At 41.3% G+C, this 24,153-nt stretch overlaps 1 protein-coding gene across 4 annotated transcripts in view; it reads left to right on the forward strand.

Moving 5' to 3' along the window:
- The window catches only part of SLC37A2 (solute carrier family 37 member 2), a 65,312-nt gene extending 43,688 nt beyond the window's left edge, over positions 1 to 21,624 (forward strand). For 2 of the 4 annotated variants that reach the window (XM_075604312.1, XM_075604313.1), the window contains 5 exons: positions 1,171 to 1,249; positions 2,903 to 3,000; positions 9,360 to 9,424; positions 10,027 to 10,091; positions 21,313 to 21,624. In XM_075604312.1, the coding sequence (XP_075460427.1) occupies positions 1,171 to 1,249; positions 2,903 to 3,000; positions 9,360 to 9,424; positions 10,027 to 10,042 (258 nt within the window). In that variant the 3' untranslated portion in view covers positions 10,043 to 10,091; positions 21,313 to 21,624. The remainder of the gene's footprint in view (positions 1 to 1,170; positions 1,250 to 2,902; positions 3,001 to 9,359; positions 9,425 to 10,026; positions 10,092 to 21,312) is intronic. The other 2 variants (XM_075604315.1, XM_075604314.1) reach the window with 2 other exon arrangements.
- Positions 21,625 to 24,153: the final 2,529 nt, after the last annotated feature.

Genomic DNA, 24,153 nt, shown 5'->3' on the forward strand with positions numbered 1-24,153 from the left:
AAGGTCTTCCATCTGTAAACCAGGGGCAAAAATAGCACCAAGTTCATCATAGAAAATAAACTCCATTGATTTTCTTTAATACATCTTGGTCTTGTTTATGCCTAAGGCCGCGCTTATAGTGCCGGCGACGCGACATCGCCCGAAAACAAATGCATTGCCGCCACGTGCGCTTATAGTAAGCACGACGGCGACAATGCGATGGAGCGACATCGTCGTTGCGAAAACTGTTACCGGCAAAATTAGATTTTTCAAGGGTTGTCGCCTCAAGTGACGGCCCTTGAACCAATCAAATGGCCGGAAACCCACGCCGCCGCCCGGCGAAATATAACTTTCGCCGGTGGCGACGGGTGACGTCACCCGTCGCCATCAACGGCACTATAGGCACGGCCTAAGTGACGCATTCATTAGACTTCGATATATAGTTCACTCTCCCATTGCTACTCAACACAAGATATAACTGTAACAGGAGGAGCTAATGGATCTGAAATCCTCTCCCAAATTTTTACTTACTATTAACAAACAATTAAAACATGAATACATTTTAATATTTTTTATTTAACCTTTATAGTATCCTAATGGCGTACATGGTACTGCTTGGCCCTCGGCATGCCCGATGTCCTTATCAGATACATCATGAGCACTTGCTCCTGTTCTATGGGCAGATTGAACTGACTGCTCTGACAGAGTGGCAAACCTAATCCAAACAGAAGTGGTACCCTTGCCACTTCCGTTTTCAACACCAGGAGCCTGCTCGCTCATGATCCCATGATGTGGAAGTGCCAGACGTTCGGTGGCACTCTGAAATCACTTGTTTCTAATTATAGCAAAAAATCTCCTTTTTTAGATGGTGCCAAATAATTAGGAATACTATTTTTTTTTAAGTTGATAACCCTCACATTAAGAATCTCTTTAAAACTTTATAAAGATTCATCAAGGCATTTTTGGGTTATGTTTATGCTACATGTTTTGTTTAGAGAAAACAGGATTTTTTGATGGATTGTACTGGTAGGTTTGCTATACTGTATCTTTTCTTTGCATTTGCATAGAGAGGTAATTTCTTATTAAACTTGTATAATTGAATTAAACCTAATTAGGATGAGAGAATATCAGGTTAGTATTATAAAATTGGATCTGCTTTTCATTTAATTTATTTTACTGTTTATCTTCCAGGGTACACATGAATCTCTTCATGGAAACGCAAAAGCACTTTCAACAGTAACGGCTATTATAGATGGCTCTGGATCAATAGGTCTGTATAAAATAAATTAAGAAAAAATAATCCACTTGAAAGTGAAACAAACTACTAAAACAAAATACAATTTGGAGGTAAATGAAAGCGAAATAAAGACAATAAAATAAAATCACATGTATGCCATAAAGTTAGATTGATCTAATGATCTAATTTGAACTTTTAAAATTGAAACCCAGATATAAAGATATGATTGGTGAAAGTCACAGTAAAATACTTTGTAGGCAGACAACATGCTTGCCACATTTATTTCCCCATAGCCTGTCTCGTAAAATGGCATACAACTATTTAACTTTGATGATTAAGATTTTAGACTTGGGCATGCTTCTTAACAACAGATTGAAAGAAGCATTTCAATTGTGGCTCTTCGGGGATCTTGAATCTTCTAAAACCACAAGCTGTCCTGCTCATTTCTTTTACAAATTTGAACCTTCTTTGAAAACAAGGGTCCCCAGGAGCTGAACCGCTGCATTCCACACTATAGGGAACTCTAGTTCCTGAAACATTTAATTGTGAAATCCGCTGACAATAATTCTTGTCCCAGAGAACTGATGTGACCGCTGGTGTCAGGCACTCACTCTGGCGTTCGATACAAAGCAGTGACATAATAATAGGACTTTGCAGCTTCCGATTGGGTGACCTGCAATCATCTTTGTTTTTGTTTGTAAGCACAGGCAAAAGTAAAAAAAAATATAGATATTTCGGCAATTAGTGTTGCGGTTCAGCTTTAGAGTCTCCCTAGTTCATATAAGGTTAAAAATAAATACTTGATTTTGGGGTGATTGTTGCTTTTTAACGGATATTTATGCGCGACAGTCATAATTGTTGCTGGGAGAGAGTGATTGTTTTCTAGCTTTCCAAATAGTGAAAGCTTTAGTTGTTCTGTACTGTATTTTATATGTTAATTTTTATGAGGGGTGTTTAAAAAAAATATATATGCCTATCAAATTAAACTAACCGCTACAATTCTGATGGATTTCTAAATTAAATCTGTATTTTTATTCAGTAAATGCATGCTAAGATTGCATTTTCTACTGAGCAATATTTGCAAGACTATCTACATTTTCAATGTCTTTGCGTTGCAAATATTGCAAAAAAAAATTAACTTTCACTAATCTTTAGTTTTCTTATGATTTGAAATTAAGGATTATAAAATTATACTATAGGGAAAAGGGCAATAAAGTGTTCTAATTTCATAAAGTAATATTAATGGGAAGATACCAAATGAGGTTTAAACAAGTGAAACTCTTAAAACATTCACGGCGGACAAAACATCATTAAGTAACTCGTACTGTATGAGTGAAGTATTATGCAGTATTTTGTTTAAGATAAGTTAAGACCCTGGTAAAGTATTGCATTTGAAATACAGATGTTGTTCTTATTATAGCTTTATTAAATTATGCAAATTGCATGAACCTACACCCGAACTGCAGCGCCACAGCCAAAATAACAGCAATAGCTGACTAATAACACAGATGTTTGAACAACAGAAAATTAATGGCTTTTGTAGGTAAATTTACATAGCATAAAGCAGGTGCTTTAATTTGATACCACATTTGTGTGGGTAAGTTTCATTCAGTAGTAAACTATTGAACTGTAAGCAGGAACACGTGTTTGTGTTTCAGTTTTTAATACATATATGTTTTTACTCAGGTGCTGCTTTGGGACCCTTGCTTGCAGGGCCACTTTCTAATTTAGGCTGGAGTTATGTATTCTACATGTTAATAGCTTCTGACCTCTGTGCTTGTTTGGTAAGTTTACTGATATCTTTTGCATATTTATAGTTCAAAGTTCTAGTGGCCGTATTGGTCTTGGATAACTGAAGATTTGTTGAAGGTTGTGAAACCGTTTGAGGGGATTAACATGAAAGTTCTTCATAGATGAAATTATAGTGTATAGAGCTTTTGAAACTTCACAGTTCTCTTCCTTGTGTAGTCAATTTGTGTTGACTTAGGCTGGGGGGGAAGTGGGCTCCAAAAAAGATCTCCTCCTGAGCTGCAGTGCTGACTGACCTGTCAGTCACCGCCGCATCTGCTTCAAGTATGATAGGTTGCACCACAGTCAGCACTGCACCGCTAAATCCGACAGTGAGGTGAGTGGGGGAAGTTTGCGGTGGAGCGAGGCACAAGGGGGGGAGAGGGAGAAGTCAGTGACTGTGTCTGAGCAGCTTTAGGCTAAGGCCCCGCTCCCAGAGTCAGCGCACCCGCACTGCTGACAGGCGGTGCGCTGAGATACACAGACCGCGATATGCGGTCTGTAGGGAGCGGGAGCCGGAGCGGGAGGTGGGCGGGTGGTGGGCGGTTTGACAGGGAGGGGGGGCGTGGCTTGAGCGGAGGGACCCGCTACTCTCCCCCCCCCTCCCTCCACGGACTCGGGCTGGAGCTGGAGCTTCGGTAAGTATTAAACACACACACACACACACACACACACACACACACAGGCAGGCACTCACGCACTCATACACACACGCGCGCACACACAGGCAGGCACTCACGCACTCATACACACACACACACACACACACAGACAGAGGCAGGCACTCACGCACTCGGGCACACACTTACAGGCACGCACACACACAGACACACACAGACACACACACAGAGAAAGGCACTCACCTGCTTTCACTCCACACTCCTCCCCGCTCCCCGAAGCCTCTCCTCCTCCCGAAGCCTCCCCTCCCCATTGGCTCACAGCCACACACGTCACGCGTCAAAGCTAGAAAACACCATTCTCTGGTGTCTCCAGCGGCTGACGAGCGACAGCGTGTAGTCAGCTGTGCAGCCAGTGGGGACCGGGACCGGCTCGCGAGGATTCCCCTGCTGGTGGGGAACTCGCTACATTGCCGCCCGCGCCAACGAGCGCAGCGGGACCGAGGCCTAACTCCTGGGTGGAAGGGAGGAGTTTGCATGTCTGTGTGTATTTATGTATGTATGTATGTATGTATATATACACAGAACGGTATTGTCTATTCCTTTTTTATTATATATTATATATAATAAAAAAGGAATAGACAATATCGTTCTGTGTCTAACGAAATGCTTTTATTTGTGCGAGCATTCGAGATACACTGATCTCTTCTTCCGGCATTTCGTTAGCTACAGAATGGTATCGTCTATTCATTTTATGTGTGTGTGTGTGTGTGTATATATATATATATATATATATATATATATATATATATATATATATATATATATATACATATATATATATAGTAAGAGAGGGAAAAGCCCCAAACAAAAGCACTCTAGTATACCAGTTCAAAGTACAAAATACATATTATCTTTATTAAACAAATGTCACAGAACAAGAATAAAAGAAAGCAAAGAATGATTAAAACAAGGCATGGATCTTCTGTGCGTACAGAACTAAGCATGCATCCTCCAACAGTGATATCCTAATCAGACATGGAGTCACTCTAGTGTGCCTGACAAGGTGAGTAATTAATGCAGGCAGGAGTTGAAGCAATAATGGTGGTGACCAAGGTCAAATCACACAGAGTCAAAGCATATATTCCCAATTACATCTCTGGGAGAGTTACAAGTGACACAATGCAAAGTGATATGAAAAGACCAAGGATAAACAGCCTGAAAGGCACAACTCATTGCCAAAGCTAATAGTCATACATCACCATTGTAGGGCACACAGCAGAATCATGGAAGGAGCATGAAGCAAAAGTTCAGATCATAAGTACGTGTCCCTAGAGGGGGACAAACCAGGGGGTCCTGCCTACTGCACCTGCTCCTACGCGTTTCGGCCAAGAGCCTTCTACTGGGAGTGGTGAGGTAGGCAGGGTAACAAGCATGCTTAAAAAGGAAGTGTAATTGTGCCCGTGAATGTAAACACCTGATTACAATGAGCCAAATATATTATACACAGGTGATGCACAAGGGTGTGCATGGTAAGTGTACTCACTGCCTGTGTACACTCCTGTGTACTCACAGGACATATCTAATGGATCTCTCTTACATCTGGAACTACCCTGAATGACTTTTAGAAACTAGCCTTCTCTTACATAACAGCTGAGACCGACATTTGGATCCATTACTATGCCCATATATGTCTGTGTTATTAATTTTGCTATCTTCATACCATATCATTATGATGACATGTTTATTCATCTGATGTCCTTACATATGAATTCCTACATGTATATAATAGATGTGCTTTATGGGACATCATTGTGATGACGATGTAGACCCCATTTGATAAGAGGAGAACTGTATATGTATCCCTCATACATGTGTTCTTTGATGTGATACTTGTATATACTTTACAGGCTCTAATTTACATTTGATGTGCCTTGTTGCACTGCACTCTTTCTCCAATAGGCTGGTATAAAATGCTTGTCTCTTTGCTGGTGAAGTTGGGACCCTCCATAGAGGGAGAGGTCAACAGCTGAGCAACTACCACTTGTTATGTTTACACATGCACTGGCTATATATGTTTTGGCTGCTATACGCATTTTACGTGTACCACTACTGCCCTTAGACAGGATCGCTGCCTGGATGTTGCGCATGCGCGTCGCGCACGGATGGCAGTTTGCTGTATGTAATTTCTTCTCGTTATGGCACGCGTGCGCAGTGTAACGCACTCTGCGACTCGCGCAACTGCATAGAGTTGACCCGTAGCAGAGCCTTGGTGAGACGCGGGATTACTCCCGATCGCGTTTTAGTCATGCGCAGTGACGCCTGAGAGGTGCATCTTGCCAGTAGCTCCCTTCTGTGCCCTATTGTTAGGCACGCCTACCATACAGACTCATCATGGAGCCAAACGTCATTTGGAGGGCGAGTGGCAATGACATCACGCGCATGCGCACATTACAGAATGAGGACTAGTCGCCAGTACTGCCCTCTTTTGAGAGGGAGGGCGCTTCTGGGATAACACCATACTATTGGATCCCTCACTAGGGTACGTCATAGATCCACGCAGTGAGTACACTTACCATGCACACCCTTGTGCATCACCTGTGTATAATATATTTGGTTCATTGTAATCAGGTGTTTACATTCACGGCCACAATTACACTTACTTTTTAAGCATGCTTGTTACCCTGCCTACCTCACCACTCCCAGTAGAAGGCTCTTGGCCGAAACGCGTAGGAGCAGGTGCAGTAGGCAGGACCCCCTGGTTTGTCCCCCTCTAGGGACACGTACTTATGATCTGAACTTTTGCTTCATGCTGCTTCCATGATTCTGCTGTGTGCCCTACACTGGTGATGTATGACTATTAGCTTTGGCAATGAGTTGTGCCTTTCAGGCTGTTTATCCTTGGTCTTTTCATATCACTTTGCATTGTGTCACTTGTAACTCTCCCAGAGATGTAATTGGGAATATATGCTTTGACTCTGTGTGATTTGACCTTGGTCACCACTATTATTGCTTCAACTCCTGCCTGCATTAATTACTCACCTTGTCAGGCACACTAGAGTGACACCATGTCTGATTAGGATATCACTGTTGGAGGATGCATGCTTAGTTCTGTACGCACAGGGGATCCATGCCTTGTTTTAATCATTCTTTGCTTTCTTTTATTCTTGTTCTGTGACATTTGTTTAATAAAGATAATATGTATTTTGTACTTTGAACTGGTATACTAGAGTGCTTTTGTTTGGGGCTTTTCCCTCTCTTACCATATTCATTGGCCCATCTAGCACCACCGATTTATCACTGTATTTTGATTTATTAGTCGGTATTTAGTAACCTTTACACATCTTGTGGATGCGGGGTCCGCTCTCTCTCTTAATATATATATATGCAAAGAATGTATGTATTGTAGAGACAGCGCCTCGGGGGGCAATGTAATGCACCTGATAACCCCAACGGCACAGTAACCTATATACAACACCAATATAATTGACAATAATTACATTAATAAATGATGACTAGCTATTAGTATGAAAAAATATATGAATGTGTTGCTACTAAGCTGATAACTTAAAAAACAGTAATAAAAATAATATAAAAAAAGAAGAAAATGTCCAAAATCCGTATAACAAAGTCCAGTAACACTGTGACCCAATTGGGTCAACCATGATAGATCCTTTGGATACTGGCAGCCTTCATATTGGGCACAATAAACTCCCTCCACGTAACCTAAATAGATAAAGAGAAGAAAAAGCACCCGATCCCCAGTGGATAAAATGTAATGATTCTTTGGACAATAACAATTTAAAACTCACAAACATCCATGAATATTGAGCGTTGTATGAGCAAACTCATGCCCCAACATGCTTCCTTAAGACACTGCTCCACCGATCCGTAATGGGAAATCCTCCCCTCGAATCCACTCACGTGGTGTCGCCCTATAGGATGTCCTCCAGCAACCCGTGATAGTAACAGAGTTCCTATGTGGAAAAGTTCCCAAGTGCTCTATGGCAGACCCCAGTCTCCTTTTCCGGCGTTGTGATCTCACAAGCAACTGCTCACAACACGTGACCCTACGCGTTTCATCAGTCTGCGCTGATTTCATCAGGGGTAGATTCTGACTGGACTCCTATAGCTTATATATTACCAGAGTCCAATCACAGAAGACCTAATGAGTAAAAACCTGTGCACATGATTCTAATCACATACGATTTGTAGATTTGACTTAAATGCAATAGATGAAATACAGAGATTATAATATTCAATGATCGTTCATTGTACATATATGAATAACAAAAAATTCACATATAAGTATTTAGTCTATGGACTTATAATAATCTCTCTCTCTCTCTCTCTCTACATATATATGAGAGGATAGCAAAGATACAATGAAGTATTCTTTTCAATAAAGGCTTGTCCTGTAAAAACATATGTTTCTGCATTTTCCACTTAACAACAATGTATATGAAACAAATAGTACACAATAGTTCAATGACCACATAATATTATGTATAACCTATATTGTCATATATGAACCAAAAGGTTAAAAATACACTTGAATATAATGACTACAAATTAGCAATATTACCCATCACTTGATTCTTATCAAATGTTCTACATGTATAAGCAGACCTTGACAAGTTATCATATCATTTTAAATGCATATTTTGGTCAAAATAGATGGTGGTAGATAAGTAAGTATGAAAGGCTACAGTCAATTGAGAACGACATCCAATGTGATTATGATCCCATAGATGTTTTTCTAACAAGAAACATCCCTATTTTTATTGATATTTAATATAAAATAGTAAATCGAAAAAGGGAGAGAAAGAGAACAATTCCGAGTTGTCTTGCTCACTATGACAGTGAGTCAAAAATACCACAATTCAAACAACCATGTCTGTACAGCAATCATCACAACGCCAGCGAAGGAGGCTGCGGTCCCCCATAGAGCACTTAGTAACAGAGAGTTCCTATGTTGTTCCTGTGTGTGTGTGTGTGTGTGTGTGTGTGTGTGTGTGTGTGTGTGTGTGTGTGTGTGTGTGTGTGTGTGTGTGTGTGTGTGTGTGTGTGTGTGTGTGTGTGTCTGTCCGTGTCCACCCCTTAATTAAGTCACCAGCTTCTAAATTGCACTATACTATATAATTGTTGGGTGCCCTTAAAATTGTCTTTATTATTATGTCGTTAATTTTTTTAAGGTTAGATTATAGAGATTATAGAGATAAGTAGATTGGTCTTGTTCCTGTCTTGTCCGAACTAGATCAGGAACATGCGGGAGCACAAAGGTTGGCATCCTCTGGTCTTGGACGTGTGTCTGGAACATGATCAGCAGAAGATCCTATGTGGTTTTTTTTTAGAATAGAGTATACAAGGTACAGATGTAGCAAAGGTTATTGCATCCACAGTAACATGGAATAATGTGTCATAACACAGACTAAAACAGATTTTCCATATGATTCAATGGCAGTGATAATGCAGAATATCACACCATAAAGGTGCATCAACCTTTGCTACATATGTATTCCTTTATGAAAAGTCCTGATGAAGAGGCCACATTTGCACGTATGTATTGTGCTTGTTTTCCTTCTTTTGGGATGGCACCTCTTTATAATATGATATTTTGTACTATGATTATTTATTAATACAAATAAGCTAATTAGCTCTTTATTTTTCAGTATGGTGCAGTGTATTTTCATGTTGGTCTCTCTAATATAATGACTCTCGTGTTTACTTTCTTCCAGTTGTTGTCACGTTTGGTGTACAAGGAAATTGTAGGATGGTGTGGATGCCTAATGAATAAAAGAGGGTATGTTATGTCATCTCCTTGGTTTTTATAACTGTTTTTTAACCTGTGGAAGCTTTGATGATGAAATCCCTACGCTTTGAATAAGGGTTGAAGCAAAATATGTTTATGATGCATTCGCACAGTTTTATTTAAACTGTAACTTAACAATGCATTAAGTGATTAGCACATATAGCCCTATTCACATTGAAAGTAATATACTAACTGGTGCTAAACTCTAAGGCATCGTATGGCCCAATTTGTAAAGGCTTAGCACCAATATTGCCTAAAGCCAATAACAAATACATATAATTAACATGATCTCCCTTAACAAAAGATTTAAGGTTGAAATACAAAGATCCAGTGGAAAAAGTATACATTTTAATTGTAATTTATAGAATGATGTGGTACTAGGATTCGAAAAGAGGATTGTAAAATGCCAATTGTCGTATGCAAAAAAATGCACAGATTTGGTTTGATCAATGGAACACTTCAAGGTACCAGATCTCATACGAAACTAAGCAATAAACGAGAGATCCAACCTCATGTTGACATGGTTTTTGCATAAGATTCTTTAATGACTTTCATATTATGCTAAATAAATTGTCTTTAATATGTTTTTGTAGCAGTAATCTGAAATGAAAGCACAGTAACTCTGCAACATCCAAGTAGTTAAGATAACCAGTGTGCTGTGAGTATACATAGTTTTGATCAGCATAAGTTCTAAATTGTTCTTCTATCTATAGCTGCTCCAATATAAAGTCACATTGATGATTGCCTTTTCTTTTTGGGGGTGGTTAGCCTTTCAGATGCAAAGCTGTTTTTGACCTTTATTTTCCCACACGTCTGTCTAAAGGTAGACTGTTCCACACATTATTTCCACATATTTTCGTTTGAAGCTAGAAACTGATCATGGAGTAAAGGGGAATTTGAATAAGAATTTTTTTTTTTTTTTTAGCATAAAGAAAAATAAACCACATTTGCACTCAGGATTACCATTTCATTACAAATATTAGAAAAGTGCATTCAAAAAAATAAATATATATGTACATATTGTGATACGATCACTGTCCTCTAGGTGCTGGAATGGGACTTTCCAATCTACAGAGAGTTAATCTTCCCTAGAGAAAATAGCAGCAGCTGCAAACTAATTAATCAGGCTTGACTCCTGAGTGAATAAGGAAGTGTTTTAAAGGACACAGGAAGCTGCCAAACTGAGAGAATGACACAGAGAGAGGGGACAGAGAAACGTCCTCCCGAGCTGTGGAAGCTGGCACAGCCCCTAGGCCCGCTGGACTGTGGTCGTAGAGCCTGCTGTGACTGCCTGGGTTGTTAATCCCAAGAAGAAGGAAGGACAAAAGACCGTGCTAAAGTGGGGATATCCTATCCTTAACAGTGGGCTTACAGAAGAGAGATTCTCTGAGCTCACGTGGGGCCAAGCTCCCCTAGGAAAGAAGGACGCGAGACCACGCTGAAGTGGGGATGTCTTCTCCAAACCATGGACTAACTGATAAGCAAAACCCTGTATTGTGTGCAGAGACTGTGTACGTTGTTGCATATGCCAGGGCATGTTTTGGGGTGGGAACCAGCATAGCTGGCCATCCAATTAGCAAGGGGAAAGCTACCGTGTAGTTAGTTTTCCCTAAAGGGAATAGGTGTTATTTGTATGTTTTGTTTTTACTTAAAGGGGCGGTGGGCCTGTTGATGTATGATTTAATCCCTATGAATAAACCCCATATAGAGAAATGCTACGTTTCCTGCCTTAAATTGGGACTAAAAGAGACTGCAATGTGGTGTGGGCATCACAATCGGTGGAGAATGCAGGCAGTCCAAAAGGCACTGAGCAGCAAAAACTGTGGGTTTGAAAATAAATGAGGGGATTTAGAATGGCCACCCAACTAAAGTGAAAAAACAAAATTCTGCAAGCAAAGTCTGTCCCACTGTGTATGACCAGTTGTGCTTACAGCATACACAGAGAATGTGTGAAGTGTTGATGCAATAGCACCCAGAGGTCAGTAGATGAAGATATGTTAAGGCGCTGAACCCAAACAGAAAACCAACAATTTGGCGGAAGAAAGGGAAAATTACATCTAGCAAGTGCAGTGTGTAAGGATTGCTGTGCTGTGTAAAGATAATGCCATAAGTGCTGAGTGTCAGGTTTTCCCTGCCGGGGTTTTTTTTTTTTTTTTTTAATGCCTGGCGTGAATTTTTTTTTTTTAAATGTACATAACCATGCAAAACGTTGTCCCTTCAGCCATATGATGATGAGAAAGAGACTGTGTGCCCAGTACAGCTACCTTAAAGCAGAAGTTACAGCCAGTTGTGAGGAGAATGCTGCTATGTTACAGCGGAGCCAAGCAGAAAGTGTTGCTGCCTTAAAGCAGAGTTTGCAACAGTTGATAAAACCGCAAAATGAACAATTGTCAAAATCTCATGATGAGTTCAAAAATACAAACTGAAACAACTGCGTTGTTAGTACAGCAAATGGCGCTGTCTCTACCCCAGATGATGGACGACTCCTACAAGGCCCCTAGAAAAGGACAGTCTCCATTTTCAGCAGACGCTCCAAACATTTTTTACCCCATGTGTTCAAGAAGGCGTGGTTCAGAAAAGACCAGAAATGAGCTACAGCCCAGAGCGCCTGGAGCAATCGTTTTAGGAATGACGACTAGCCTTGGGATGACAAAAGCTACCACTACCGCCATATACAGCAAGCCAAGCGAATCAGAGAAAATAAGTACTCACTGGAAACTGTACTATGAGATGTCCGGGAAAGACATTAAAAACTTCATCACAGAGTTAGAAGTTTCCCAGCAAGAGGCTCGCACACTCAAAGCAGAGCTTTACACAAGAAAATTTTGAAGTGCAAGATGCACTGGAGAATGCAGAAAGAAGGCAGCGTGAAGAACAAGTCTCCCTGGAGCAGCGTAAAGCAGAGCAAAAACTGCAGAACCAGCTGCAAGAGCTGCGTGTGAGCCTGCAAGAGGCCAAGGTAACACAGGCGGATGCTGAGGAGATGCGGCGAGTGATACAGAAGGAAAGTTTCCAGGCTTCTCATACAGTACAAGTGCTACAGGAGCGTCTGCGTACCCAGTATGACCCCACAGAGCAGCACGAGGAGCTGAAGGCCACGCTGAGCATCGCTGGAGGCTGAGCTTCAATGCAATGTGACTCTGTATGAGAGGGAGCGAGAGAAGGCCCACAAACTGTAACAAGAGCTGAAGAAGCAGAGAGGTGGCTCCATCCCCATGAGTCAGTACGCCAAGGAGAAAGAGGCCTGGAAAACAGAAGCAGCGGCGATCCTAGCAACAAAAATTGCAGAGCTCCGGGGTATGATGGAGGGATACGTGGAGGCAAACTCAGAGTGAGCACATTGAAGAGATGGAGGCCCTAAGAGGAGAAGTGCAAGTTGTCTTCAAGAGACAGCAGTTTCTCGCTGAAGTACTACATTTGCTGCAGGCCAGAAATGAAAAAAAAAAGGAAACAGATTTAAATCTTGCTCTGAATCAGCTGTCAGATGTGGAATCGCGACAACACCAAAGAAGCTGAACTGGCAGCTGCACTGAGTGGAAAAAGAAATGCAGAAGTACAGCTTCAAGAACTGAGGAAGGACCTGGAGTCTGAGCGGCTGGCCGCAAGAGATGGCAGAGAAACAAAAGTGTGACCTGGGCGAGGAGCTTCAGGCTCTGAAGACTGAGCGTGACAATACTTTGAACTCTACTACTGCCCAGCAGGAGGTTTCTCAGATGAAGTTAGAGAAAAAGGTTACAAACCTAAAACAGACACTTGGGTCACAGAAATAGTCCATGGAAAAGATGGCTGTAGAGGTAAAACAGAATGAGGCTCCGCGGAATAGTAATGCACAGGTTTCTCCAATACAGGAAAAGGTATTGGCTCGGCCCAACCGTCTGTATCCCACAGAAACTAATGCCCGTGAAGACAAGGGTACAGGCAGTCCTCAGTTATCCAATGGAATCTGTTCTGGAAGTAGCGTTGGATAGTGAAACCGTTGTGAAGCGAGTCCCATGTTAATCAGTGGCAGTGAACGTTGGATAACGCATTCAGGCGTCGGATAATGCATTCCGGCGTTGAAAAATGGCCCATAGGGTTGCATTGTAAAGCGTTGGATATGCCATTCATTGTAAATTTAAACGTTGGATAGCGAGGACTACCTGTACAGTGAAAGCTGGGGACACCGCTCAGCTGCTAAAGGAGATGGCAAAGTTTTAACCGCCTGAGCAAGTTGTGCGCGCTTGTAAGCGTGACTAAAATGTCATTAGACTACGACAGTCTACTTTCCACAAGCCACGAAATAGGACCAAGTTGCGATGGAGTAGCACATTAAGAATCCAGTAGTACTGCAGTGCCCATGGGGTTCAAAGGGGACTCCTTGCCATGAGGGCAACCGCTGTAAAGATACAGTCTCGGATGAGAATGGGACAGAAGTGTGTCCGTGATCGTAAGATGAGAAAGACCTCACAGATTGTCCAGCGACACTCCCAACAGAGTAAGTTAAGGACTCAAGAAAGAAGGCCCAAGTTTACGAGTCTGCCGACTGTAATACAGAGGCGCCATTAGGTGCATTTGGGGTTAATGAGAATCCCGTCCAAGTTGATGTACTGAAGCTAAATGGTGTGGAACCAAACAGAACTTGTGGTGAATGACCAGTCTCTAGTCTCAAACGCTGAAGGTATGCTGATGGAGAAAGGTCCAAAAGCCATCACCGCTAAAGCGGAGTTACTGTATTCACAAGAAAAGGCCAAAGAGTCACTGGCGAGTGAACGCAATGAGCTGACCAACGAGGTCAAGGCTCTTCTGTAGGGTAAGGAAGATGCTGAGAACAAGACGAGGAAGACAGATACATCTTCAGGATTTGCAGTTCAAGGTCACAGAGCGGGATAGAGTTTGGGCTGAGCTGGCAGAGGGAGTCAAGAGACTGCAGGATGCTTAGGCACTTTACCAAAAAGTAACACACCAAAAGCTGAGCTTCAACACTAAAATCAAACAAGGGAAAGACAAGAAGGTAGCAAAGTAACAGTCTGCAGGCCCAGAAGGCATAGTACTTGCCCCAAAGAAAAAACTCTTCAACTGGAAGGAAAAGGAAAAAGAAGAGATGGATGTCAGAAGCCTCTGACAAAGAGGTTGGTGCATGGAAATAGTGCACAGGCCGCTTCACAGGACAATGTTTCGCTGGGGGGAGGGATATGTGATACCATCACTGGCCTCTAGGTGCTGAAATATGGCAGCTATGGGACTTTCCAGTCTACAGAGAGTTAATCTTCCCTAGAGGAAATAGCAGTAGCTGTAAACTAATTATTTAGGCTTGACTCCTGAGTGAATAAGTAAGTGTTTTAAAGGACACAGGAAGCTGCCAGACTGAGAGAATGACACAGAGAGAGATTGCTGTCCCAGAGAAGGGGACAGAGAAACTTCCTCCCCAGCTGTGGATGCTGGCACAGCCCCTCGGCCCGCTGGACGGTGGTCGCAGAGTCTGCTGTGATTGCCTCGGTTGTTAATCCCAGGAAGAAGGAAGGTTGAGAGACCGTGCTGAAGCATGGATATCCTATCCTTAACAGTAGACTTACAGAAGAGATATTCTCTGAGCTCACGTGGTGCCGAGCTCCCCTAGGAAGGAAGGACGCAACACCGCGCTGAAGTGGGGAGGTCTGCTCCAGACCCTGGACTAACAGATAAGCAAAACCCTGTATTGTTGTGTACAGAGACTGTGTACATTGTTGCATATGCCAGGGCATGTTTTGGTGTGGAAACCAGCTTAGCTGGTCATCCAGTTAGTACAGGCTAAAGTTACCGTGTAGTCAGTTTTCCCTTAAGGGAATATGTGTTATTTTTATGTTTTGTTTTGACTTAAAGGCGCGGTGGGCCTTTTGATGTATGATTTAATCCCTGTGAATAAACCCCATATAGAGAAATCCTAAGTTTCCTGCCTTAAATTGGGACTAAAAGAGACTGCAACGTAGTGTGGGCATCACAATATACAAAGTTGAAAAATTATTTAAACAGGTGGGGGGAATCAACAATTATTGATCGTATCAAGCATTCGACCCCACAACCTATTTTCACAGTGTCCACGCGCCAGTAAAAAAAAAATGTGTATATGTTTTTTTTGCCATCTATCTTGCACTGCCTCATATATAGGGGGCTTTATGAAAACCAGTTAGAGAAGCCTTCAGCATACCTGGACATTCCTTCTTTATATTTTTAACATTTCCCTTCCAATCTCAGTCTTCTAGTGTTTTTTTTTTTTTTTTTAGTTATTTAATTTTTTTCTTACAGTCATGGAAACCTAATGTAACGTAATTATACTATTTCACTACATTTACCCATAGGTAAAATTCCTAACAAAGCATGCAAACATATTGTAGGAAATTAAATTAATTCACAAATAAACAGCTTAACAAGCATTGCATCTGTGAAAAGTGTTAAAAATCTGAAAAACAATCATACTAATGAGGAAATTGCTTTAAATTATGCTATTTATGATTGATTAAAGCTATTATCTTCTAGCTTCCCGGTTTGGATCAATGATTATATTAATATATTTGATTTATGTTTTACTATAAGTGGTAATTAATACATCTAACCTCTATCAAATCCTTTTACATGTAACTTGCATTGATGAAAGTTTGATACAGTGAAATAGTTGGACATCAGTAAAAGTTTGCACAAGAAGCAAATGTTACAGTATATGAATGCATTTAGTATTTTTGGGACGGGCATAGGTTTTTCACTAGGTGACTGAAGCAACATATTTGTATGGTTATGTACTCATGTTTATGAAAATGCATATATATTCAGACTAGCAACATTTGATTATGACAGCAAAGTTTTGGAATACATCATCTCCATATTATGCACAGTAATTGATTTTTGGCTAGGCAGTTGCATAGCACAACTAGGAATCTCCACTAAACGTCAAACCTTGGTACTAGTTTTTCCCCCTTTTTTACTAAACCAACACATTTATGGGTAGGAGGAGAGCTACTGGTACACACAAAGGGAGAGATGCAGGCAGTAAATGCAGGATCGAGCTTCGATACCCCTTAGTGAATCCCGGCCAGCGGTTGGTAAAAGGAATATATGTAAATATTGAAAAAAAGTATAATAATGCAAATTATTACATTGACATGATGAACGGCGCTTTTATATATAGGTATTATTACACATCTACCATTACAGTGTATATTAGTATATATGTAACATATATACAGTATGCAAATTCCACAGGTATGCACTAGAGAATCATAGCTAAATATTAATATTGTAACATTAAACATTGCAGGACTGAAAAATGTAAAAAAAAAATGGCAATATAATGATAATGTGTAATTAGAAATGCATATGCAAAATGTTCAACATAATTTTTGGCGCAAACGTTTACGACACATTACTGGTGTATATACTGTATAGGATGGTGTAGTCTTATGCCGAGGCCCCGCTGCCTCAGTCAGCACGCCCGCAATGCACTCTGGCGGCGCGTGGAGAGGCACTTCAGGCTGATTGTGATCCATAGGGAGCATTTTTGCGTGCAGGAAGCATGGCCAAAACGGGTCGGGGGGGCGGCCATGTCTCTGCACCTCCCCCCACCCCACCCGGTCTCTGCAGCTCCCCGCAAACTCAGAAACAACACCCCCCTCCCATGCGCCCCGTCTGCCATTAACAAAACGGGGAAATAGGGAGTGCAGGAAATAGGTAGCACAAGTATGGGGAGCGGGGAGATTCCCCCGTGTCCCATCCGTCCCCCCGTGTCCATCCAAAACACACCACAGAGCACTCAGACCTCAAGACAGCTCCCCTCCTCCCCTCCTCATTGTCTGACTGCCGCACCATGTGACGCATCAGAGCTGCAAATCATCAGGAGCTTGCAGCTTCGGCAGGCTAACGTGTCACAGCACGCAGTCAGCCCTGTCGGAAGGAGGCAGCGGGGACCAGCAGACTGGAGGTAAGGGGCTGGCGGGCGCGGCCGTGCGCCGCCGACCACAGCGGGGCCTTAGTATGTTTCTCTACCCGAAGAAGACTTATACAGAACATGGTTATCATCATTTGGCAGTTTTCTTAGTAAAGTAAGGACATAATTAATTATAGTGAAGAACAAAATACAGTGGCTAACAGCTTCATTACTACAAGGGCAATAAGCTGTCTGACAGCTAGAGGACAGTATTTAAGCATGTCCTATCTTGTAAACTAAACTCCTAATTACCTTAGTACTCAAGGAACTGCCCTGGCATTTCTTCATTAAGTTATGAGGCCCTTAAAAAAAAAAAAAAGAACGGTGTTTTACTGTATGTGAATATTTTACAGCATGTGAGATTTTTAATTGCAGGGGAATATAAATACTGTGCGAATAGGAATGAAAGGAAAAATACTCAAACACATTTTTTAAATGTTAATGGGGAGTTGGGAATTTAACTCCTTATGATGTTCTCTGGACGTCACAAAAGTTTTCTCTCGCCACCTCTCAATTAATTTGGCAAACACATCTTCTAAATGAAGCATTTCAATATCCTGGACTAGTACTCCCCACAACCTTGGAGGCACCTTGCAACCATTGTTGTCAATTATTGCCATCTACTGTACTTTCCCCTATAGTCTCTATATTTCTCTCAACATACCACTTAGATCAGTGATTCTCAACCAGGGTTCGGCGGAACCCTGGGACTCCGTTGAGCAGTCTCAGGGGTTCCACCTTACCGCCCGCACTCACTGTGTGGCCCGCGGCGGCTTTCCTGGCTCTCCCCCTCCCAGAGCCCGCTCTTAGGACTGCAGGAGCGCACTCTAGCAGTGTGGCACTTCCAGTGCCTGTCTGCTCTGCTGTGAGCTCGCCATTGCATCTTGCCTCTTCCTGGCTGCCGCCGCCATGGAAAGTAGGCATATGGGGGAGGGAGATGTGAGATGCAGGGGGGGGGGAGGGGTTTATGTGAGATGCAGGGGGGGGAGGGGTTGATGTTAGATGCAGGGGGGTGGATATTTGAGGAGGATGGTGATGAGGGGTGCTGGGGTGGGTATATGATGAAGGGTGCTGGGGTAGGGTATGTGATGAGGGGTGCTGGGGGTGGGTATGTAATGAGGGGAGCTGAGGGTGGGTATATGATGATGAGAGGTTCTGGGGGAGATGTGATGATGATTTTAAATGTGCGGCCCGATTTTTTTTTTGGGGGGGTTAATATGTATTGGGGAGGTGGGTGTCTTTTTAATATGTATTGGGGCGGCGGGGGCATATTTAATATGTATTGGCGAGGTCTTTTTTAATACGTATTGGCGGGGGCGGGGTATTTTTATGTGTTGCAGGGTTATATATATTTAGGGGGTGGGTTTTTTTGGTATGTATTTTGTGGGGGGGATTGAGTGAGAGTGGGGTAATTGACGGAACGTAGGGGTGAGTGAGAAGGGGGAGGGAGTGAGGAAAAGAGGGAGTAAGAGTGACTGAGACGCAGGGGAGAAATACATGTGAGGTAGGAGGGGGAGAGAACTACATGGGTAGAGGGTGGGAAATATAGGGGGCTCGTGAGGTTTGAATTGAACCTAATATGTGTCAGCCAGATAGGGCTTCCCCGAGATTTCCCGAAATACTTCAAGGGCTCCTCCAAACAAAAAATTTTGGGAATCACTGACTTAGATTGTACTCTCTCTGGTCAGGGATTACCATCGTCTACGGTTTGTTTGTTGCATTTATTGTATTACAATTCCCTGTATTCTATTGTCTTTCTTTTTTGTAAAGAGCTCTATACAGTAAATTGTTTGCACTATATAAATAAGTGAAAGAAGTGGAGATGAGCGCATGTAAAAAGCATGAATAGATGTATATGCGGTGACTGGGGTATAGTGATACTAAAAATACTCACACGGGCATATGTGAGCAAGATCCCTCAGCGTTGTCTTTGATGTTTTTGGTCTGGTCATGAAGTGAAGTCATCTGATGGAGTAGTTGTCATCTTACGTTGATCGCTTGCTGGTAGTTTCTAGTACCCGTGTGTTCTGGCTCATATGAGCCGTAGTGGACACACAAGGAACATACACAGAAGGGATCAAAAGGTAAGTGAACACATACAATTCGAACACACCGAGGTGTCAGAAAGGATATATAAATGAATACACTCACATGGGCTTGTGAGAGTGATGACAGTTAGGGCAACTGTTTGCAGCGTGTGGTCCACTGTGGATGGTGGCTTACATCTGTGATCCTCTTGTCTTTCAGTTGAGCACAGGGAACAGACACACACACACACACACACACATATAGATCCCAAATGAATGGAACGGTGGAGATTGTGACTATACTTGAACGTGTATATAAAAATAAATAAAATTAAATAGACTCACACGGGCTTGTGTGAGTGGAGGTGATGAGGGCAAGGGTTAACAGCGTGGGATCCGCTGGAATCGCTGTGTCTGTAAACCTGACATCAATAGTGGGGAAGCTACTTGAATGTTCTTTATCCAACTTCAGCTGCCCATCGTATCTCTTTAACCTCTGGTTAAATGGTCTCCCAGTTGACCACCTCCTAATCTTTAACTTCACTTTACCCTATACACCTTCCACAGCACCTACTTCCACATGAACATACAGAGTTTTCATACAGTGTTGATGTCAGGTTTACAGACACAGCGATTCCAGCGGATCCCACGCTGTTAACCCTTGCCCTCATCACCTCCACTCACACAAGCCCGTGTGAGTCTATTTCATTTTATTTATTTTTTTATACACGTTCAAGTATAGTCACAATCTCCACCGTTCCATTCATTTGGGATCTATATGTGTGTGTGTCTGTTCCCTGTGCTCAACTGCAAAACAACAGGATCACAGATATAAGCCACCATCCACAGTGGACCACACGCTGCAAACAGTTGCCCTAACTGTCATCACTCTCACAAGCCCGTGTGAGTGTATTCATTTATATATCCTTTCTGACACCTCAGCGTGTTCGAATTGTATGTATTCACTTACCTTTTGATCCCCTCTGTGTATGTCCCTTGTGTGTCCACTACGGCTCATATGAGCCAGAACACACGGGTACTAGAAACTACCAGCAAGCGATCAACGTTAGATGACAACTACTCCATCAGATGACTTCACTTCATGACCAGATCAAAGACAACGCTGAGGGATCTTGCTCACATATGCCCGTGTGAGTATTTGTAGTATCACTATACCCCAGTCACCGCATATACATCTATTCATGCTTTTTACATGCGCTCATCTCCACTTCTTTCACTAACTTACCTAGGATCAGGGATAGATCCTATTTTGATTGAGCTGCAGTATCAGGGCCACTAGTACTATCTGTCACTCCGAGCCTCGTATCATTTCCCAATCTACGGCACCACAAGGGCTCTAAAAAGATTTATTCGAGGGAGCGCCACTGTCTTTCTTCTTTTTTACTATATAAATAAGGTCTATATTGTGCATTTTCATGGGGAGATTCCGCTCATGATTGTGACCACATGATTACTTGTAAAGCAGTTGTCATAAGGCCTCTGATACACTAATGCCATGGTCCTTTGACAACCAAACGGTTGTAATTTTATAGATTTGTCACTGACTTGCTCCCTGACTTTCTAATGTTTCTATTTTTGCTTATGAAGCATGCAAAAAAAAGATTTATTGGTTACCACTTGAGATTGGAAGCTATCGAATCTTCTTAAAATGTAAAACAAATCAAACAAATCTCGTCATCAATAAACAGGTAAATATGCTTTGATAAATGTCCTCTGGTATAATCAACTAATTCAGTTCTTATAGATTTGCACTGGGTATGAATTGGTGTTCTATGGCATATTCCATTCTTTCACTCTACTCCCAAATTATCTGGTGCTTGTTTATGGGATTTCAGGATGGTGACTCACCATACCATACTTTCTATGGATAACATTTCTATGTTTTTAATCTATTTCAGATTTACAGAGATTTGAAAGGCATTGTACACACCGGAGTTGCCAATCAAGTACTATACTTTGCTGACGGGGTCAGCTCTAATGCTGCTATTTGAAACCTAGAAGAATGCTGGATGTTGACTTGATTTCAGAGACAAAAAATCTATTACTATCTGCAGGGTTAGTCGGGATTATTAGACAGATATTTTTAAAGGGAACAATTCCACTGCTGTATACTAAATAGAAAATTGTTTCCATTTCCAATTGTAATCAATGTGTTATGATTGTTGCTTCTGTATGATTCTTTTAATTATTAAAAATCTCTTAACTTTAAATTCCATGTTTTATCTTTTTGTAGTGAATATTGATAAATGTGGGAAGGACAAATTATACAAGAAATATAATCTTCCTCCCCTTAACAGTCTAGTCGAATCTGTTCTAGCTTTTACATGCAATTGAACCAAGATGATTGAATGCCATACCTATCAATGGTTGAAAACCATATATGCCCAGCCAAAAATAAATTATTGCAGGACATTGCTTTTTTGATGTGCACAAGATAGTAAAGTGCAAACCCTATAGAGTAGCTAAATCAAATGATTACATACAAATTAATATCACCAATGGAGATGCTGCTGGTGAAAGGATTAGGCAACCCCTCAAAGAACGATACAGAAGCACTCAAAGCGCAAAACTTCCACTGGTTGTATTGAAGGTGATCACACAGGGAATCTGGAGGCAGGAACTCTCAGGATGATATACAAAGAGAGAAGAGGAGAATATAGTGCAACACAGTTTAATAAACATAAAATTAGAGCAAAGAAGCTCAGGCCACTCACATACTATAGATGTAAATTAGGCGATTTGACCACTCAGGGTCCTGCAGTGATATACAGCTTTTCAACTGGAACGAATGGTGTCTGTGTGTGTAATCCAACGCTTCCTCACACTGCCTACTTCCGGGTTCGGGTGGCAGGTGACATCATCAATCTCGACGGCCAATAGGGATCCAGTCCTTGTCTCAGACCAAGCCCCATGGTTTCGCCGTATATCGCCGATTTGGAGAGTAGACAGCAGGTACTTATGTCATATAACCACCGATCCGAGTCAGCACACTGCAGGAGATTGTAGTCCACGAATGGCTTATGAAAAATAACCCTACGCGTTTCGTTCGGGTAAAACCGAACTTCTTCAGGGGTGTATGAATCCAATGTGCAGAGCTCCAGTTAAAATAGTCCCTAAAGGCGTCGACGTCACGACGCAAAGGGGGACGGCGCAACAGTGATTGGTTCATAGCAAATTAATGCAATGAATTATTTAAATATGTAAAAAACACTAACGTTATACAGACAGATAATAACAAAAACAGACAATCATGGTATCTGAAAATGGAGAATCTAATATATTAGGAGAGGAATGATGGGAGGTAAGTGGAAGATCTAAATGGAGACAAACAAAATGCTAATAGACAAATAGACATGGTAACTATAAGTGTAAAATGTACTCAAATAATTTAGAAGAATCTAAAAATATAAATATTAAAATATGAGGACAAAGTGACTAATCTGACCTAGATGCCAATGTAAATAAATACACCAAGTACTATTTAAAATATAAATACATGTATTAAATTTACCAATAGGATAAATAAAATCCCTTAATAAGAGATATATTAAATAGTACTAAAATAAAAAGTTGATACTTTAACATAAACAAAGGTGATAATATAATATACACAGTAAAACAGGTTAACATTATAACAAGCATAAAGAGACCAAATGTAGAATGAGCAATGTAATATTAATGCAAAAAGGAAACTAAATCTATATCTATGTTCAAACCCAAAGGTTTAAGAGTTTTTTGCCTGTGTATCCAGAAAGTTTCTTGTTGGGAAACTTCCTGGATACGGTTGCCAGCCCTCCAGTGTGGTTTGACAATGTCAATACCCTGATATAAAAGACCGGAGGGGTTTGACTGGTGTACCATCTTAAAGTGCAGTGACACATTATGACTCTCTAGCCCAATGCTGATATTCCGAATATGCTCCAATATCCTCACGCGTAAAGGTCGAATAGTACGACCTACATATTGAAGTCCGCAGGGACATTAGAGCAGATAAATAACTGAAAAGCTTTTGCAATTAATACAATTCTTAATTTTAAAAGTCTCTTTAGAACCATTAGATGAAAAGTAGTCAGTTTTGGTCTTAGCATATTCACAGGCCTTGCACTTAGTGCATTTAAAAAAGCCTTTGGGTTTCTCACCCAGCCAAGTATTCTCAATAGGTAATGGTTTTAAAAGACTGGGGGCTAGTTTATCTATCAAATTTACGTGCCTTAGTATAAACCACTTGTGCTCGATCTGGTAAAAAATCTTTTAATATTTGGTCGCTCTTTAAAATGTACCAATACTTGTTTAATATTTTATTAATTTTAAAAGGTTCACTGTTAAACTGTGTAATAAAAGGACTGAAATAGTTTTTCTCTTCTTTTTTCGGATTACATTGTATCCCTTGCTTTCTTTCTAGCCTCCGACACTTCTAAAGGAGGATATTGTCTATCAATGAATCTCTGCTCAAGCATAGCTGATTGAGATTAAAAAATCTCTAAATCTGAGCAGTTTTTGCGGACTCTCCTAAATTGCCCAAAAGGGATATTGGAGGTCCATTGCAGTTGAGGACAACTGCTTTTTAAAATATAATTATTGCAGTCAACTGCTTTAAAAAAAGGTTTTAGTACGAATGTTATTACAATCTGTGTATAAAACCAAATCTAAAAAGTCTATGCTGGATTCATGAAATTTATGCTATCCTGTTTCAACTCTGCCCTCTCGCAAGCTAAACAAGCCTACTTTTCTTCACTAAT

Source organism: Ascaphus truei, chromosome 6, assembly GCF_040206685.1.
Source record: "Ascaphus truei isolate aAscTru1 chromosome 6, aAscTru1.hap1, whole genome shotgun sequence".
NCBI classification, from domain to species: domain Eukaryota; kingdom Metazoa; phylum Chordata; class Amphibia; order Anura; family Ascaphidae; genus Ascaphus; species Ascaphus truei.